General features: G+C 37.9%; 1 protein-coding gene across 6 annotated transcripts in view; it reads right to left on the bottom strand.

Moving 5' to 3' along the window:
• Positions 1-800: 800 nt before the first annotated feature.
• The window catches only part of LOC138712185 (uncharacterized), a 59,532-nt gene continuing 39,438 nt past the window's right edge, over positions 801-20,894 (bottom strand). For 4 of the 6 annotated variants that reach the window (XM_069843688.1, XM_069843720.1, XM_069843705.1 and 1 more), the window contains 6 exons: positions 20,222-20,326; positions 15,315-15,389; positions 12,365-12,469; positions 7,769-7,843; positions 4,693-4,797; positions 801-4,496 (listed from right to left, as the gene is read on the bottom strand). In XM_069843688.1, the coding sequence (XP_069699789.1) occupies positions 3,882-4,496; positions 4,693-4,797; positions 7,769-7,843; positions 12,365-12,469; positions 15,315-15,389; positions 20,222-20,326 (1,080 nt within the window). In that variant the 3' untranslated portion in view covers positions 801-3,881. The remainder of the gene's footprint in view (positions 4,497-4,692; positions 4,798-7,768; positions 7,844-12,364; positions 12,470-15,314; positions 15,390-20,221; positions 20,327-20,894) is intronic. The other 2 variants (XM_069843728.1, XM_069843712.1) reach the window with 2 other exon arrangements.

Below are 20,894 nucleotides of genomic sequence, written 5' to 3'. Positions count from 1 at the left end.
GCGTTACAAATGGTAAAACTGTGTATTTCTGGAACAGAATGCTTGTTGCAGCGTAATATTATACTTTGTCTTTACATCTTGTACTGAGGAATACGCACACACGAACCATGCGACCTAAGGACCGGAGCCTCTGTGTTCACGGGGAAAAAAAGCCGTCAGTCACCAACGTTAATCGTCACACAATCAGACTCTGTGAATCGCTAACTTACTCTACTTTAATACCGCCGTGTTTATTAGGCAACTTATTCACCACGTCTGTAGTGCGGGAGAACTACATAAAGGCTGGCTTTCCCCTTTTGACAAGCGGCTTTTGGGGATCATACGAGTACAGCACAACAAATAACTTTCCAAAATAATGTGCACCGTGTTATGCGAGTGACTTTGCAACTTTTCAGTAGGAGGGTTTCACTTAAGGTTTACATCCAAATTACGTCACTGCTTATATTGATATAAAATTTTGATTATCTATGAATATTGATTAATTTTTCTGAATCAATTAAACAAGTCTTCCTGTCATTATACACACGCATTTTCTAAGTTTTGTAGATGCTGTATTCTATATCAACATACATTACAGAAATACAGAGACATGGCGTTTAGTCTGTTGCTGCATAATAATCAATATAAGAAAATTGAGTACAATAGTAACAGATTTATTATTCATTTACGATAAAAATTTAATGTATTGGATAACCTCTGGGCTATATTACCTGTTTTTCTGTATAGTTGTGAATCTTGGACTCTCACTTTGGGAGAGGAACAGAGGTTAAGGGTGTTCGAGAATAAGTTGCTTAGGGAAATTATTTATTTATTTATTCTGGTAGAGTTAAGGCCATGAGGCCTTCTCTTCCACACTACCAGAAGTGAAATACATAATGAAACAATGACAAAAATAGTATAGTCATACTTAAATATAAAAATCATTTTCCTGCACATTAAAAAACACATGGGATATAATGAAATATTGAGTAAACATGATACATAATTAAGTTATTTACAATTCATATCCTAATTCTACTTTATGATAGGCCTAAATGACAATTTATATACACACAGAATAACCCATAAAAATCGGCTCACAAATCAATATCATGTAAAAGTATGTAATTTTTTATTTAAATTGATTAATCGTTTGGCTAAGCGGGATGACGTTACAGGAGAATGTAGAAAGTTACACAACGCAGAACTGCACGCATTGTATTCTTCACCTGACATAATTAGGAACATTAAATCCAGACGTTTGAGATGGGCAGGGCATGTAGCATGTATGGGTGAATCCAGAAATGCATATAGAGTGTTAGTTGTGAGGCCAGAGGGAAAAAGATCTTTGAGGAGGCTGAGACGTACATGGGAGGATAATATTAATATGTATTTCAGGGAGGTAGGATATGATGATAGAGGCTGGATTAATCTTACCAGGGATAGGGACCAATGGCGGGCTTAAGTGAGGGCGGCAATGAACCTCCGGGGTTTTCTAAAAGACATTTGTAAGTGCTTGGACAATGTCCTAAAGGCGAGCTGCTGATCAATGCTAGACATCATCGTGTACGACATGCTTTGGCGACATCGTTAAAAACTTTAAATTGGGAGATTCATGAGGAAGTGCATTGTGTATCATCAGATGGTTCTTTCAGACGGGCAGACATTGTTGCTATTAACGGACGCTTAAAACGGGCTCTTGTTCTTGACCCTACTATCCCTTTCGAAAGAAACCTAAATCAGGCCACCGAAGTTGATATTGAGAAGAAGTCTATATATGAACCTTGTCTGCCGTATCTTTCTCAAAAGTACAACGTCCCTCTTAAACAATGGTCTGTCATTGGTTTGCTGTTTGGCAGTAGAGGTTCAATCACAAAATTCACGTGGAATTATCTTAAGGAACTTCACATTCCTTTTGATTATGTAATGTCTGTCCTTATAAATATTATCAAGGATTCTCTTCAAATATTACACCATCATCTCTATTTCAATTAATCCACTTATATTTGCCTTCAACAATTAACTTTCTTTTTTCTTTAATGTATCACATCACATTTGTACATGTTTATTGTATTCAGGACCCATGTGGTCACTCAAATTCTTTGAGCTGATGTCTATAATTTAGAAAAATATATAGAACTTGTTAGGGACAAAAACATAGACTAGGAGTTGCAGGCCAATCAAATTCGAAAATATAGGATTTGGGTAGGTGCTATGTCTAACGTAGACCTAATATTTCGTGGAGTAACTTGATGCTGGACTACATTTCCTGAAGATTGTCATTTTTCACTTTCACTTATACCGATTGAGGGGTGCATGAAAACAAGAAAGTATTTGGAGAAAGTGATGTCCGTACCACATACTGATGTCAGCACGAGAAGTGAATGGAAAAAATATCTCAGGCTCATTTATACCTGACGTTAATTATGTAGGCTATGTAGAATTACTGAATGGCAAAATAATACCTGAGTGGTGTCCGATATTGTCTGTGTTACAAATTGTAAAGGTCTGATTCTGTTGACAGGGGTGTACAGGGAAAGACCTAGGCCTATTGATAGTGCTAGCTTTCTTTTTGGCATATCGTGAGATATGTTGTTGTTCTCTAATGCCAGGCATTTGACAATAAAGTCATTTGACCTCTTCCACTCCGATATTTTTCAAAGATATTGTCATGGTCAGCCACTGAAGCACAGATTTTGAGGTGTTCTGAAACAATTTCTTAGTTATAACGCCAGCATTCCATTGTAAGATGTTTAGATGATTTTGTACCATTAAAGTAGTCCCCGCCCAGAGATCCGATTGGGGGACTATTGAAAACGGCAAGTTGTAGCCGATTTAAGTGAACACCATAGTTTAACGTTTTGGTGGCTACTTCATTCACACACAACCCCCAGGACCACACCTGCTGTTGGTCGACGGGTCCATTGGACCTAGCTGGGAGATCTTGTTGATCACCAGCTTTCCCTCCTTAAGCCACTGGAGGACGATTTTAGTGCCATAGCAGGTCAACACTAGGAACAGAAAAGTAGAAAGAGGAGGAAGGAAAGGGAAATGAACCCCTAGGCCTCGAATGCTCTAATGCCGTCGGGGTCGAAGAAAGTAAGAGTTCAGTCAGAGGACTGGATAGGAAAGGGTAAAGAGGGAATTAGGTATTGGATAGAGGAAAATGATACCAAATTCAGTCATTAACTCATCATGAGTAGCCCCTCCCTTGTAAAATTATGCTTACTAACAGCTGCACCACGGGAAGGTAGGGATGGGACGTTGGGTATTTGTCCAGGTTGGTTCCTTAAAGCCTTCAATGGGAAGGATTAATGGCTCTCCCCCCTATATCCGACAGATACCCTTTTGCAGCCATATCGTGAGATATAAAGTCTGCTTAACTTCACACTTAACCCTTCTGCAATATGGCGATCACAAAGTAGATGACTGTAAACCCTACTTCAGTTTTTCAAAGTATCAGTGGCGTACTTTATGGACGTAATTAATAATTTACAAGTTGCTAGACGTACATGTCGAGATCATGCAGGAACAGTGATGCCAAGGGAAATGCTTTTCTTCATATAATTAGGTATTGCGAATAAATATAGGCGTAAAAATGGCCGCAGTATTGGTGTGCATGTGAACAGGAGGAACACTAGAGGCAGTCAGTGGCGTATCATGTTCATCAGACAGTGCGAGGCAACATGGGCTACTTACTGTGTTTGAAATAGTCCACATGAGATGATGAGGCATCAGTGGCGTATCACGATCACACAATAACACCAATTCTGTATGTTTTACACAGACAGTGATACCAACATAAACAATTTTTCATATTTTTGTTTGAATATTTTCTACAGCAATTTGAAAAATAATTGTGAAGACAATCGAATATTGACGATGATGATGATTACATAGCGTCAGTGGAGTATCAAGTAACAACCAAAACAAAGACACACAAGAGTGACAATGAGGAATAGGCCTAAAGCAGCAACAGTATCAGCATTACACACAAATCCCTTCAGCATGGTCGCCACTTTTGTGTGGCCGTACTGACGCGCCAGGTCCAGGGCCGTCTGTCCCTGCTTATCCCTCGCCCCCCGCTCAGCGCCATGCTGCAACAGCAGCTGCACCACTGGGGCGTGGCCACTAAATGCTGCCCAGTGCAGTGCAGTCCACTGGTTTGCATCAGGCTCGTTGGGCCGCGCCCCAGCTGCCAGCAGCAGCTCACACACTGCACGGTGCCCACTGAATGCAGCAATATGCAGAGCAGAGTTATTATATGGTCGGACCTTCATATCCGGCCGCGCCCCGGCAGCCAGCAGCGCCCTGCACGCATCCTGGCAGCCTTCACATGCTGCCAGCCACAAGGGCGTGCGGCCATCATGATCCACGGCGTTCACCTGGCTGCCTGCATCCAGGAGCAGCTGCACCCTGTGTGTGTCCCCCCGCTCCGCTGCCCAGTGTAGCTCAGTCCTGCCTTCGCTGTCCTTCTGCTGTAGGTTGGGCCTGACCTCAGCCGCAGCTCTGAGCTCCTGCAGCAGACAAAACAATCTGGTCAGAGGAAGCTCAGTCAGATAGTGGGTAAGTGGTGGTGGTGGTACTAGTAGTTCTAGTCTGAAAACTCAAATTAAGTCTGCTCTCCAACTGCAGCTGGTCGCAATCTCTGTTGTAACAGTTTGTATCAATCATTGCTCAGTAACTGTAACCATGGCAACAGCTCACACTTACTGCTGTCTTCTGGCGCTCCACTTGCAGTTCCTCTGCCAGCTTCTTCAGTTCCTCCCCCTTTGCCTGCAGTTCTTCTCGATGAAGTCGCAGTGCTTCCTCTTTACTCTGTAATCAAAAGCAAACCTGGTTGAGAAGAACCTCAGATGTCGATAATTTGATTACAAACATGATTGCTATGACGTTGATGATAATTATGACATTGGTTTCATGAACATAATAATAATAATAACAGTAATAATAATATATTCCTATTATTATTAAATATTATCATTATTAAAACCTGCAACGACTAGGCAGCGCATTTCTGTTCCCAAATGTACAGCGGATCAAGTAGCTTCTGCTGGTACATCTATTACATAATTGCAAGCAGGTACACAAAGACTATGCATCACAGTAGAGCACAGGCATTTCCATTGCCGATGTTGTTTATGTTAAACACCAAGTTATGACTACATTTTGATCTGATGCTAATACTGAGTAAGTTGCATTTTTACTTAGACTTCTGTGTTAATATCATTTTTAATTTATGAATATATGTTACATTGTATTTCAGTTTGGTTTGTACTTTTATTTAAGTCGGCTTGTCTCTGAACACAAGTTTGTCCCATTTCGATGTTACTACAGCTTAGTTTAATTTAAGCATAATTAGTAAACCATATAAGCTTACTGTCTAACAACAATATTCCTTTATTTCATCTTTTCTTTCTTTCTGAAGAATGCCTCCAGCAAGATCCACGTTACATTCGGTTATATCGCAATTTGGGAAGGATAGTTTCTGCATAAAAAATGCAAACATACTGTGTAAAGTATGCAAAGTAGAACTGAAAGTGCGAAAACGCACTGGAAATATATTGTGTGACACTACAACATCACGAACATTTCAGGTTGTTTATTACTTCATCAATTTCGGACGCAGATGTTAGTAACCAATCTGACTTTTTAGTGATTTATATGATATGATGACCTGTGCTGAAATCCCTTTTAAGAAACTGGAAAATAAATACTTTAAGAACTTCATTGAGAAGTATATGAACAGAAAAGTACCATGAAACTCAACAATGCATAGGCATTACCTACTGTTGTGCTGAATTGCATACGTAATACTGTGGGCAACAACAAAATATGGGTGTCTGTAGGTGAGACTACGGATACTGTAGGAAGATATGTTGCAAATGTTATCGGTACAATTTCACCTCATGGACCCATAAAGAAGTTTCTACTAACATGTCAAATGTTAGACAGTCTCAAAAGGCTGTACCCAAACATTATTCATTTCACTTATTTAGCACATCCTTCAAATAGAGTATCAGGGGAAATTCGAACTAATTTCTGTGGTGTTCATACTTTTATTTCTAATTTTAAGAGAGTATTTTTGAAGGTTTCATCAAGCGTGTCAAAACTTAGGGACATAACACCTCAAATTCCAGTCCCTCCACAACCAATTGTTACGTGTTGGGTACTTGGTTTGGAGGCCAATCTGTGTCATGCCAAATATTATGAAACCAAGATAAACGTCATTAATCTTTTTAACAGTGCAGATTCCTCAGCAATTGAAGCCGTACAGTCACTTGTAACAACGTATTTTCTTCTGATAATGTCAATATCATTTCAAAATCAATTATCTGTTTACAAAAATGCAACAATGAACCAAATAATACTGCTGCCGATGGAACTATGTCCGACAGTGTGAAACAAAATCTTAATAATATAATACTTCATAAAAACCCTGGCTATTCTCAAATGCGTGACATTAAAGGTACTATAACGTAAAATAAGAAAGATGAAATGGGGTCATTAAATAACAATGATGTAATGTATTATAAATTTGCCCCGGTAACGTCAGGTGAGGTAGAAAGAACATTGTCAGTTTAAAGAATTTTATGTGACCTTCGTAAAATATTTGCATTGCATAACCTTAGTATATATGTTTTCAGTCACTGCAAGGGGAAGGTTTTGATATATACATTATTTGTATATAAATGTAAATATTGTAAATTTGTATATTGATTTTGGTATAATTATGTCGCTGTAACGTCATGTGACATAAGAAGAGCTTTTTCATGGCTTAAACAAATTTTTACCGACAGTTATCGTAAAAGGTAATGAATTAGATTATCAATTGGCTAAGAAAGTCTGCACCCTAATACAAAACCAAATTAAACAAAAATCATTTATTTCTGTTAAATTCAATGAAAAACTCCAATACAAACATAAACTTTTCAACAGAATAAGGGAATCAGCTAAAGGTAAATCATGGGAACTCCTTCTCCAAAATTTAAACATCATCCCTGAAGAACCAAGAAATTCAGCAGTGGCAGCCTTCCACCTTCTGACCAGGCATGATTGTTTGGCAGCTCATTTATATACAATCAGCACCTCCCTCTCACCCAATTGTGCGTAATGTGCAAAGAACGTAATCATGGATAAGCACCACCTGGAAAATTGCGAAGCTTTGCCTGGTCAACTCAACGGCACAGGAAAACACTGGACTGCAGGACGGCTGATGGCTTCCTTGCCATGATACCAGAGCACTGGCTACCTACCAACCAACCAGTTATGGTAAAAGACATGAATTTCAGAACCTCAGATTATACCTATGCTTTTGTTCACCAGAACGGAGTTGATTTGGTTAAATGGATTAATTGTATATAGAGTGTATACAGTTAATGTGTATCATGTTTACTATTACCAGTATATTGTATGTACTATTTCAGTATTATTATCGACCTAATTATATTTTCTGTCATATGTAGCACTAACATTTTGTAGAGCACTTGTTTCGCAGTGTTAGTGCGTTTGTGTCGTTAAAAAGTATCTAGACAGATCATTTCAATTCAGTAGCAATGCCACTTACAGCTGTCATCCTTTATTATTATTCTGTACCCAACTAGGTTATACCTTTCATTGCATCCTGGCGTAAACATTTAGGGTCAGAGTTTGAACCCTAAAACTTCATGATATACTGACCGATAACTTTCCTAACTTGTTTGGGAACGAAAATGCGCTTCCTGGCATTGATTGAATGAAGCTAGTAAAATCCCTCATAACTGTAACCATGGTAACAGCTCACACTTACCTTTTTCAGCTGGCGCCTCATCTCCTGCTCTGCCTCCAGTTCTTGTCTCAGCTTGCCCAGCTGATCCTGGTAACTCTGTAATATATAGAAACAATTCTGAATTACAGAAAGCTCAGCTAGTTAGGTGATAGTCTGACTTGAAGCAACAGGTTTCATGAAAGAATCAAACTGATGGCTGGTATACAGCATCAGGATATGAAACAACATCTACCAACATATAATGTTTGGTTGGAGGCTTTCAAATAAATCATCTCATCCTGCCTATTTTTTTCCCTAAAGAGTTAAATGTTATGAGCCCTCAAATAAATTGAACATCTCCAGGAACATAAACTTCATTTTCATTATGAAGTTTTAAGAAATGGGCCACAGATCGAGTACACTACCAGTACATACTGTACTGCGTAATTTCTTGATAAGGCCTAAAAAAAAATGTGCTGTAGACCATCTAACTTCCTAGAACGTAGGCTAATTCGAATATTTATAAATGGCCAAGGGTCTTCTAGACGAATGGTTGCCAAACCTCTTGCAGATGGTACCCATTTTAGAGTAAGACTTTTACACCCCCCCCCCCTACTACCGAACAAATAACCCATTCGAAATATCAAATATCAAATCCATGTAAAATCGAAAAAATTATATTATTGAAAACCAGTTGATAGCACCCAACTTCTAATGTAGCGCATCTCCAATATGAGAAATCGGAATATGGAAGCCTATTTTCCAATTTATTCTAATATTCATCTTAGACGTGCCTTCTTTGCTGATATATCTTACAAACACTTCAAATAAAGTAAGCAAGGCAAAGATGTTAACATAATAACAGCCAGAGATAAAACCGAAAAATTTGTAAGGAAACTTGGATTCTGGTTGACATCACTTCACAAAAAGAAATTTGATTAATTCTAATATATTAAATGATCCAAAATTTAGCTCTGTCCAGTATGAGACGAAAAATACCGAGTTTCCTTTTGCGTGCATGCAATTAAGTTTGAACAGTTTTAAGCTATATATTATTATTTTTCTGGAGAAACTCAAAAAATTATGACAGCCACAGGTGGATACTGAATCCGATTTTAGACAAATGAGCTGAACTGACTGAAATTCCACACAATATTAAAGAAAAAATTATTCGAACATGCACCTACTTGCCAATCCGGAATGAGGCAGTAAAACAAGTGAACAACTACTGAAATACTTGGGGTGTACTGTGACTAGTAACATGAGATGCTGTCATGAAGTCAAGATGATGATAGCAATGCCAAAGGAAGCTTTTAACAAAAAAAGGAGCATCTTCTGTAGACCTTGAGAAAAAGAACTAAGGAACACATTAGTGAATTGCATTTTGTGGAGTTGGGCATTGGATGACGCGGCAGAAAATTTGACATTGCCATAAGATCAAGAGAAGGAATTGAGATGATAGACGACATTAAGATATAACTTACGGATCATATGCGGAGACTAAGACGAAGGAAGAAGAAAGAAATGACTGCAGAATACTGGACTTGTAGTAAAACACCTGCCGTTGGGCATAGAATTATGAATGAATGATCGAGTGATGAAACTATACGTACTTCTCTTCGCAGAGCAACGAGCAGTCTTGGATCAAACGAATGCAAGAATGCAAGACTTATTTGCAAACTAGTATTTATGCTAAGTATGTTTCTCGTCTATCTCTGTCATCAAACCAAAAGCGAGATATCTCCTTGAACTAGTAAATGTCACCACTGTGTTTGTATCGAATACAGAGTCCCGATTTGTGAAGATAATTTCTTTAAAAAAAAGAAAAAAATCCTTATCGAATTTATTATTTTTTACCTTATAAGTAGGTTGTGTTTGTAAGTACAACATAAATGTATGTTAATAAGGCATTGTTTGTTTTACTGTATAATCCATTTCTCAGATTTTTACATGACAACCCAGGGTGTCACGATACATAATTTGGGAACTACTGCCCTCCCAGTATGTAATCGTGATTTTCATGATTACAGCTAGAAGAAAAGGGAGACGGATCACTACTCCCCCAGTATATTGCCATATACATTCTGTTATAGAGAATTCATTTCCTACGACTCAGAAATTCTTACATTACCGAAGAAGATCCTCAAATGAAAATTCAGAAAATTATACATCCTACTTGTCAACTGTCATGTCTAGGATACAAATTCAATTTCAATGTTCAGCCATTTCTCATTGGTTAACAAAAACATTCTATTTCTATTTCGATGTTTATAATAACTTACCAGCAAGTAAATCGGATAACAATGTCCTTCTCTTTCCATCACTGACACAGTCCTCTGCCTCCAGTGACTTAGCTAACAGCTCCTCTAACCTATTCCAGATCATTGTCCTCCTGTCACTTCAGTGTGATGTACATGTTTCTCCTTCTAACGATACTTCCTAGCTTCTTCTGTCGTTACCTTAATGTTTTTCCAGAATCAAAATCTGGCGGGAAAATTCGCTAGCTGAAAAACGTTCACACGGTCGTATCTTCTTTTATTTCTTAACTGTTTATAAGAGTGGAATATTTTAATATTAGTTTTCATTTTTTTTCTTTTGTAGTTGTAGTAATAGGGAATTATTCCTTTCCGCCATAAGCTCGGGGAGCACAACCTTTGCTTTATAAGGAATTATCATTGGAGGATCCCATTACACAGGACAATGATACAACACATACTTCACATGCGTCTAACCAAGTGTGGGTTGTAGACAGCTGCCTGTATCACCGCTCATGCCTGCACTGATGGCAGATGTATTCACCAGTTGTTCAGAGATTCAGTCCCTGAAGTCCTGACAAGTGGCTTCTTTCGAAGCTGCTAGTAAATTCAGCAGGATTATCGCTTTCAGGCAGCGTTACCGTTGGACATGTTCAAATTGTGAATAAGTGAATTTCAGTCACTGAGATTTCAAGATAAGATGCTAATGAAGAAATAAGCAGCTTCTTTAGAAAATGTTGCCAGCAAATTGGCTGGCGAATGAGGAGGCTTCTTCAAAGCAAATAAAGCAGCACTATATAAATCACACGTCAGCTATGACCTCACCTAACCCACTCTAAACTTTTCACATTTCTCGACTCCTGTCACTTAGTTATCGCCTTTTTCGTCTTCAAGATATTGGCAGTGCTTTTAATGCCATTAAATTGTGACGTCGGCACAGACAACTGACATCCTGAAAGCAGACTTGGTCAATAGTAAGCCTTTCGCACTGCAGGTACCCCATTTAAGAGCCCAAAGCTTAATACTACACTATCACGAAACACTTTCCATCTTCGCTCCCTTCAACATCAGCGTTATCTTCATTTCTGAAACATGGTTAAAACCTTCCCTCGCCTCCTCTCTAGTGGATTTACCTGGCTATGGTCTTTGTCGAAATGACAGGATTGGAAAAAAGGGGAGGTGGTTGTGCTGTCTACGTGCGTTCAGAACTGCATCCAAGAGTTTTACGCCAGTCACCCAACCAATATGCAGCTCGTCCAGAATTTATGTTTATAGAAATTTGCACGTCCTGTCAGAAATGTTTAATCAGTGTAGTATACAAGCCCCCCAGACCTAGTGTGTCGATGGAGTTTGAAACCGCATTATTGGACTTATCACCACATTATCAACACGTTCTAATCTTGGGAGATTTCAATACCAACTTGCTAGCGACCGAGTCGCCCGACACTCGAGAAATTCTGACAATGCTCGAATCGTATAATATGACCATTTTACCACTATTGCCAACGCATCGCACTGCAACATCCGAGACGTTACTAGACCTGATTATTACTAAGAACACGGACAGGGTACTGTCATACGGACAATTACCTGCACCAGGCATATCAGCTCATCACATCACTTATCTAACCTATTCACTACAATGCCCTAAAATGAAGCCAAATACAATAACATCCTGTGACTTGAAACGCATTGACGAGACTAGTTTCTATGAGGATGCTGTGCAATTGCCCTGGCACACGATCTGGACTCCACACTCAGTGGATGACAAAGTGGACATTCTTAACGGACTTATTGTGTCACTGTACGACAAACACGCTCCACGGAGAACTAAACGTGTTAAATGGTGCCAGCACCATGGACGACAATAAAGATAAAAGACTGACAGGGATGCCCCTTACAGAAAATATAGACGGGGTAGTACTGATAACCTACAAAATTACAAACGACTAAGAAATATGACGAATCAAGAAATACGAAATACCAAACTGAAATATATGCATATATTTAATGTCAGTAACAGTAAATACAGTAATGTCAGTAGCAGTGGCAGTAGCAATAACTACAAATAATGTCAGTATTCGTCACAGTAACAATAACTACAGTAATTTCAGTAGTAGTGACAATAGCCATGAATACAGTAATGTCAGTACTAGTAATAACAGTAGCAGTCACTACATTAGCAGTAGCAGTAGTAGTAGTAGTAGTAGTAGTAGTAGTAGTAGTAGTAGTAGTAGCAGTACTTGAACAGTAGTAATAGCCCTACTAATATGAAAACTGAAATTAAATTTGCTCTCCAACTGCAGCTGGTCTCAATCTCTGTTGTAACAGTTTGTATCAATAATGACTCATTACCGTAACCATAGCAACAGCTCACACTTACTGCTGTCTTCAGGCACTCCATTTGCAGTTCCTCTGCCAGCTTCTTCACTTCCTTCCCCTTTGCCTGCAGTTCTTCTCGATGAAGTCGCAGTGCTTCCTCTTTACTCTATAATCAAAGCAAACCTGTTTGAGGAGAACGTCAACTGTCGACAACTTGATTACAAACATGATTGCTATGACGATGATAACAATTATGATGGTTTTATGGTTATAATAATAATATATTCCTATTATTATTATTGAAAATTATATTAATAATAATAATAATTATTTTTATCATTATTAAACCCTGCAATGACTAGGCAGCGCATTTCTGTTCCCAAACGTACAGCGGATCAAGTAGTTCCTTCTGGTACATCTATTACATAATTGCAAGCAGGTACGCAAAGACTATGCATCACAGTAGAGCACAGGCATTTCCATTGTCAATATTGTTTATGTTACACGCCAAGTTATGACTACATTCTGATCTGATGCTAATACTGAGTAAGTTGCATTTTCACTTAGACTTCTGTGTTAATATTATTTTTAATTTATGAATCCATGTTATATTGTATTTCATTTTGATTCGTACTTTTATTTGAGTCGGCTTGTCTCTGAACACAAGTTTGTCCCATTTCGATATCACTACAGCTTAATTTATTTAAGCATAATTTGTAAACTATATACTGTCTAACAACAATATTTCTTTATTTTTCTCCTTTTCTTTGTTTCTGAAGAATGCCTCCAGCAAGATCCAAGTTACATTCGGTTATATCGCAATTTGAGGGTGATTTTTTCTGCATAATTAATGGAAACATACTAAGTAAAGTATGTAAAGTAGAACTGAAAGTGCGAAAACGCACTGGTACCAAAATACATTGTGTGACAGTACAACATCACGAACATTTGAGGTTGTTTATTACTTGATCAATTTCGGACGAAGATGTTAGTGACAAATCTGACTGTTTAGTGACTTATATGAAATGATGATCTGTGCTGACATCCCTTTTAAGAAACTGGAAAATAAATACTTTAAGAACTTCATTGAGAAATATATGAACAGAAAAGTACCACGAGACTCAGCAATGCATGGGCATTATCTACTGTTGTGCTAAATTGCATACGTAATACTGTGGGCAACAAGAAAATATGGGTGTCTGTAGGTGAGATTATGGATACTGTAGGAAGATATGTTGCAAATGTTATTGGTACAATTTCACCTCATGGACCCATAAAGAAGTTTCTACTAACATGTCAAATGTTAGACAGTCTCAAAAGGCTGTACCCAAACATTATTCATTTCACTTATATAGCACATCCTTCAAATAGAGTATCAGGGGAAATTCGAACTAATTTCTGTGGTGTTCATACTTTTATTTCTAATGTTAAGATAGTATTTTTGAAGGTTTCATCAAGTGTGTCAAACTTAGGGACATAACACCTCAAATTCCAGTCCCTCCACAACCAATTGTTATGAGTTGGGGTACTTGGTTGGAAGCCAGGCTGTGTTATACCAAATATTATGAAACCAAGATAAAGGTCATTAATCTTTTTAACAGCGCAGATTCCTCAGCAATTGTAGCCGTACAGTCACTTGTTTCTGAAGAACTTTGCAATAACAACGTATTTACTTCTGATAATATCAATATCATTTCAAAATCAATTATCTATTTGCAAAAATCCAACAATGAACCAAATAATACTGCTGCCGATGGAACTATGTCCGACAGTGTGAAACAAAAACTTAAAAATGTAATATTTCATTAAAAAAAAAAAGCCTGGCTATTCTCAAATGCGTGACATCAAAGGTACTATAACGTAAAATAAGAAAGATGAAATGGGGTCATTAAATAACAATGATGTAATTTATTATAAATATGCCCCTGTAACATCATGTGACGTACAAAGAACATTGTCAGTTTAAACAAATTTTATGTGACCTCTGTAAAATATTTGCATTTCATAACCTTAGAATGTATGTTTTCAGTCATTGCAACGGGAAGGTTTTGAAAAATGAGATATTTGTATATAAATGTAAATATTGTAAATTTGTATATTGATTTTGGTATAATTATGTCCCTGTAACGTCATGTGACATAAGAAGAGCTTTTTCATGGCTTAAACAAATTTTTACCGACAGTTATGGTAAAAGGTAATGAATTAGAGTATCAATTGGCTATGAAAGTCTGCACCCTAATACAAAACCAAATTACTCAAAAATCATTTATTTCTGTTAAATTCCAATACAAACATAAACTTTTCAACAGAATAAGAGAATCAGCTAAGGGTAAATCATGGGAACTCCTTCTCCAAAACTTAAAAATCATCCCTGAAGAACCAAGAAATTCAGCAGTGGCAGCCTTCCGCCGTCTGACGAGGCATGGTTGTTTGGCAGCTCATTTATATAGAATCAGCACCTCCCTCTCACCCAATTGTGTGTAATGTGCAAAGAGCGTAATCATGGATAAGCACCACCTGGAAAATTGCGAAGCTTTGCCTGGTCAACTCAACGTCACAGGAAAATACTGGACTGCACGACGGCTGATGGCTTCCTTGCCATGATACCAGAGCACTGGCTACCTACCAACCAACCAGTTATGGTAAAAGACATGAATTTCAGAACCTCAGATTATACCTATGCTTTTGTCTGTCATATGTAGCACTAAATAGTTTCGCAGTGTTAGTGCGTTTGTGACGTTAAAAAGTATCTAGACAGATCATTTCAATTCAGTAGCAATGCCACTTACAGCTGTCATACTTTATTATTATTCTGTACCGATCTAGGTTATACCTTTCATAGCATCCTGACGTAAGCATTTAGGGTCAGAGTTTGAACCATAAAACTTCATGATATAGTAATCCATAACTTTCCTAACTTGTTTGGGAAAGAACATGCGCTGCCTGGTACTGATTGAATGGAGCTCGTAAAATCCCTCATAACCGTAACCATGGTAACAGTTCACACTTACCTTTTTCAGCTGGCACCTCATCTCCTGCTCAGCCTGCAGTTCTTGTCTCAGCTTCCCCAGCTGATCCTGATAAGTCTGTAATATATATAAACAATTCTGGATTAGAGAAAGCTCAGCTGTGTAGGTGATAGTCTGACTTGAAGGAACAGGTTTCATGAAGGAATCAAGCTGATGGCCTGGTATAAAGCATCAGAAAATGAGACAACAGCTACCAACGTATTATATTTTAATAGAGGCTTTGAAATAAAGCCTCTCATCCTGCCTATGGTTTTCCCTAAAGAGTTAAATAAATGTTATGAGCCCTCAAATAAACTGAACATCTCCAGGAACATAAACTTCATTTTCATTATGAAGTTTTAAGAAATGGGCCACAGATCGAATACACTACCAGTACATACTGTATTTCGTATTCTCATGATAAGCTCGAAAAAAATGTGCTGTGGACTATCTAACTTCGTAACGTAGGCTAATTCGAATATTTTAACGGGCCGAGGGTCATCTAGATGAGTGGTTGCCAAACCTCTTGCAGATGCTACCCATTTCATAGTAAGACATTTATTGCCCCCCCCCCCCACTACTGTACACATACCCCATTCGAAATATCAAATCCATGTAAAATCGAAAAAATTATATTATTGAAAACTAGTTGATAGCAACCAACTTCTAATGTAGCGCATCTCCAATATGAGAAATCAGAATATGGAAGCCTATTTTCCAATTTATTCTACTTTTCTTCTTAGACGTGCCTTCCTTGCTGATATATCTTACAAACACTTTGAATAAAGTTTGCAAGGGCAAGATGATTTACATAAAAAGAGCCAGAGATAAAACCGAAAAATTTGTAAGGAAATTTGAATACTGATTGACATCACTTCACAAATAGAAATTTGATTAATTCTAATATATTAAATAATGGTAAATTTAGCTGTGTCCAATATGAGACGACAAATTCCGAGTTTCCTTTTGCATGCATGCAATTAAGTTTGAACAGTTTTAAGCTGTATATTATTATTTTTCTGGAGAAACTCAAAAAATTTTGACAGCCACAGGTGGATACTGAATCCGATTTTAGAAAAATGAGCTGAACTGACTGAAATTCCACATAATAAAACACAGTAACATAAGATGCTGCCATGAAGTCAAGAGGACGATAGCAATGGCAAAGGAAGCTTTTAACAGAAAAAGGAGCATCTTCTGTAGACCTTGGGAAAAAGAACTAAGGACCAGGTTAGCGAATTGCATTTTGTGGAGTTGGGCATTGGATGACGAAGCAGAAAAGTTGACATTGCCATAAGATCAAGAGAAACAATCAGAAGCATTTGAAATGTGGATATCGAGAAGAATCGTGCGTGTGAAGTGGACGGACGGAAGAAGAAATGAAGCTGTTCTAGCAAGAGTGGGTGAAGAAAGAATAATGCTGAAACTGATCAGGAAGAGGAAAAGGAATTGGTTGGGTCACTGGCTTGAGAACAAACTGCCTACTGAAGAATGCACTGGAAGGAATGGTGAACGGGAGAAGAGTTCGGGGAGAAGAAGATATCAGATGATAGACGACATTAAGATATAACTTACGGATCATATGCAGAGACTAAGAGGAAGGCAGAAGAAAGGAAAGATTGCAGAATATTGTACTTGTAGTAAAACACCTGCCGTTGGGTAGAAAATTATGAATGAATGATCGCATGGTGAAACTATACGTACCTCTTTTCGCAGAACACCGACCAGTTTTGGATCAAAGGAATGCAAGAATACCTCGGGTTTGCAACAGAAGCTAGTAAATTCTTGGTATTTATTATTTGCAACCTTCTATTTATGCTAAGTATGTTTCTCGTCTATCTCTCCCATCAAAACAAAAGCGAGATATCTCCTTGAACTAGTAAATGATATCACTGTGTTTATATCGAATACAGAGTCCCGATTTGAGAAGCTAATTTATAAAAAACAAAACCGGCATTTTTGTGGTATTTATTATTTTTTACTTCATAACTACGTATTAAAAAAAATTTGTATTGATATGTTCAACGTTGTGTTTGTAAGTACAACATAAATGTATGTTAATAAGGCATTGTTTGTTTTACTGTATAATGCATTTCTCAGATCTTTACATGACAACCCAGGGTGTCGCGACACATAATTTGGGAACTACTGCCCTCCCAGTATGTAATCCAGATTTTCATGATTACAGCTAAAAGAAAAGGGAGACAGATCACCTACTCCCTCAGTATATTGCCATATACATTCCGTTATAGAGAATTCATTACTTAGGACTCAGAAATTCTTACATTACCGAAGAAGATCCTCAAATGAAAATTCAGAAAATTATACATCCTACTTGTCAACTGTCATGTCTAGGATACAAATTCAATTTCAATGTTCTGCCATTTCCCACTGGTTAACAAAAACATTCTATTTCTATTTCGATGCTTATTATAACTTAACAGCAGGTAAATGGGATAGCAATGTCCTTCCTCTAGCACTGTCACAGTCCTCTGCCTCCAGTGACTTAGCTAACACCTCCTCTAACCTATTCCAAACTTGTCGAAGTCCTTGGCCTCTTGTCACTTCAGATTGATGAACATGTTTCTCCTTCTAACGATACTTCCTAGCTTCTTCTGTCGTTACCTGGCGGCAAAATTCGCTAGCTGATAAAACATTTACATGGTCGTATCTTCTCTTATTACTTAACTGTTTATAAGAGTGGAATATTTTAATATTAGTTTTCATTTTTTTTTCTTTTGTAGTGGTAGTAAAGTGAATTATTCCTTTTCGCCTTAAGATCGGGGAGCACAATCTTTACTTTATATGGAATTATCATTGGAGGATCCAATTACACAGGACAATGATACAACACATACTTCACATGCGTCTAACCAAGTGTGGTTTGTAGACAGCTGCCTGTATCACCGCTCATGCCTGCACTGATGGCAGATGTATTCACCAGTTGTTCAGAGATTCAGTCCCTGAAGTCCTGACAAGTGGCTTCTTTCGAAGCTGCTAGTAAATTCAGCGGGATTATCGCTTTCAGGCAGCGTTAATGTTGGACATGTTCAACTTGTAAATGAGTGAATTTTAGTCACTGAGATTTGAAGATAAGATGCTAGTGAAGAAATAAGCAGCTTCTTTAGAAAATGTTGCCAGCAAATTGGCTGGCGAATGAGGAGGCTTCATAAAAAAAAAATAAAGCAGCACTATATAAATCACACGTCAGCTATGCTCTCAGCTAACCCACTCAAAACTTCTCACATTTCTCGACTCCTGTCACTTAGCTATCGCCTTTTTCGTCTTCAAGATACTGGCAATGCTTTTAATGCCATTACATTGTGACATCGGCACAGACAACAACGGCACAGACAACTGACATTCTGAAAGCAGACTTGGTCAATAGTAAGTCTTTCGTACTGCAGGTACCCCATTTAAATGCCCAAAAGTTAATACCACACTATCACGAAATACTTTCCATCTTCGCTCCCTTGAACATCCATGTTACCTCATTTCTGAAACATGGTTAAAACCTTCCCTCTCCTCCTCTCTAGTGGATTTACCTGGCTAGTTCTTTGTCCAAATGACAGAGTTGGAAAAAAGGGGAGGTGGTTGTGCTGTCGACGTGCGTTCAGACCTGCATCCAAGAGTTTTACGCCAGTCACCCAACTTATATGCAGCCAGTCCAGAATTTATGTTTATAGAAATTTGCACTTCCTATAAGAAATATTTAGTCTGTGTCGTACACAAGCCCCCCAGACTTAGTATGTCAATGGAGGTTGAAACCGCATTATTGGACTTATCACCACATTATGAACACGTTCTAAACTTGGGAGATTTCAATACCAACTTGCTAGCCACCGAGTCGCCCAACACTCGAGAAATTCTGACAATGTTCGAATCGTATAATATGACCATTTTACCACTATTGCCAACGCATCACACTGCAACATCCGAGACGTTACTAGACCTGATTATTACTAAGAACAAGGACAGGGTACTGTCATACGGACAATTACCTGCACCAGGCATATCAGCTCATCACATCACTTATCTAACCTATTCACTACAATGCCCTAAAATGAAGCCAAATACAATAACATCCTGCGACTTGAAACGCATTGACGAGACTAGTTTCTATGAGGATGCTGTGCAATTGCCCTGGCACACGATCTGGACTGCACGCTCAGTGGATGACAAAGTGGACATTCTTAATGGACTTATTGTGTCACTGTACGACAATCACGCTCCACGCAAAACTAAACGTGTTAAAAGGTGCCTGGCACGTTATTAATCCACCAATAACAATTCCTATATGAGCTACAGAAGAATAAGCAATTAAAGACTTCAAATCCGTTTGACGTATACAAATTAAACTAACAATTCCACCATCAACCAATCTAATAGAAATTCAAATATAATTAAATACAGAAAAATTAACCAAAATGACAAATACACGCAATAAACCATATCCTCCCAATTTTAACAATACACCAGCCAAAATTATTGAACCCGAAACAGGAGCCTCCACATGGATGACAACTAAGATAAAAGACCTGATGACTGACAGGGATGCCGCTTACAGAAAATATAGACGGGATAAAACTGATGACAACCGGCGAAATTACAAACGACTAAGAAATATGACGAATCAAGGAATACGAAATACCAATTTGAAATATATGCATGTATGTAATGTCAGTAACAGTTACTACAGTAATGTCAGTAGTAGTGACAGTAGCAATAACTACAAATAATGTCAGTAGTCGTGACAGTAACAATAGCAGCAGCAGCAGCAGCAGTAGTAGTTCTAACCTGAAAACTTTAATTATGTCTGCTCTCCAACTGCAGCTGGTCGCAATCTCTGTTGTAACAGTTTGTATCAATCAAGGCTCATTACTGTAACCATGGCAACAGTTCACACTTACTGCTGTCTTCTGGAGCTCCGTTTGCAGTTCCTCCGCCAGTTTCTTCACTTTCTTCCCCTTTGCCTGCAGTCCTTCTCGATGACGTCGCAGTGCTTCCTCTTTACTCTATAATCAAAAGCAAACCTGGTTGAGAAGAACGTCAGATGTCGATAACTTGATCACAAACATGATAACAATTATGATGGTTTTATGGTTATAATAGTAATATATTCCTATTATTAATGAAAATTATATTAATAATAATAATTATTATTTTTATCATTATTAAACCCTGCAATGACTAGGCAGCGCATTTCTGTTCCCAAACGTACAGCGGATCAAGTAGTTTCTTCTGGTACATCTATTACATCACGTGACTGCATAAGCAGGGTAGAATTGCAAGCAGGTATGCAAAGACTATGAATCACAGTACAATACAGGCATTTCCATTGTCGATGTTGTTTATGTTAAACGCCAAGTTATGACTACATTGTGATCTGATGCTAATACTGAGTAAGTTGCATTTTCACTTAGACTTCTGTGTTAATATTATTTTTAAATTATGAATCCATGTTACATTGTATTTCATTTTGGTTTGTATTTCTGTTTAAGTGGCCTTGTCTCTGAACACAAGTTTGTCCAATTTCGATGTTACTACAGCTTAATTTAATTTAAGCATAATTCGTAAACTATA

Source organism: Periplaneta americana, chromosome 2, assembly GCF_040183065.1.
Source record: "Periplaneta americana isolate PAMFEO1 chromosome 2, P.americana_PAMFEO1_priV1, whole genome shotgun sequence".
Lineage (NCBI taxonomy): Eukaryota > Metazoa > Arthropoda > Insecta > Blattodea > Blattidae > Periplaneta > Periplaneta americana.
The sequence above is the reverse complement of the archived record's forward strand: the minus strand, read 5'-3'. Positions and strand labels throughout refer to the sequence as shown.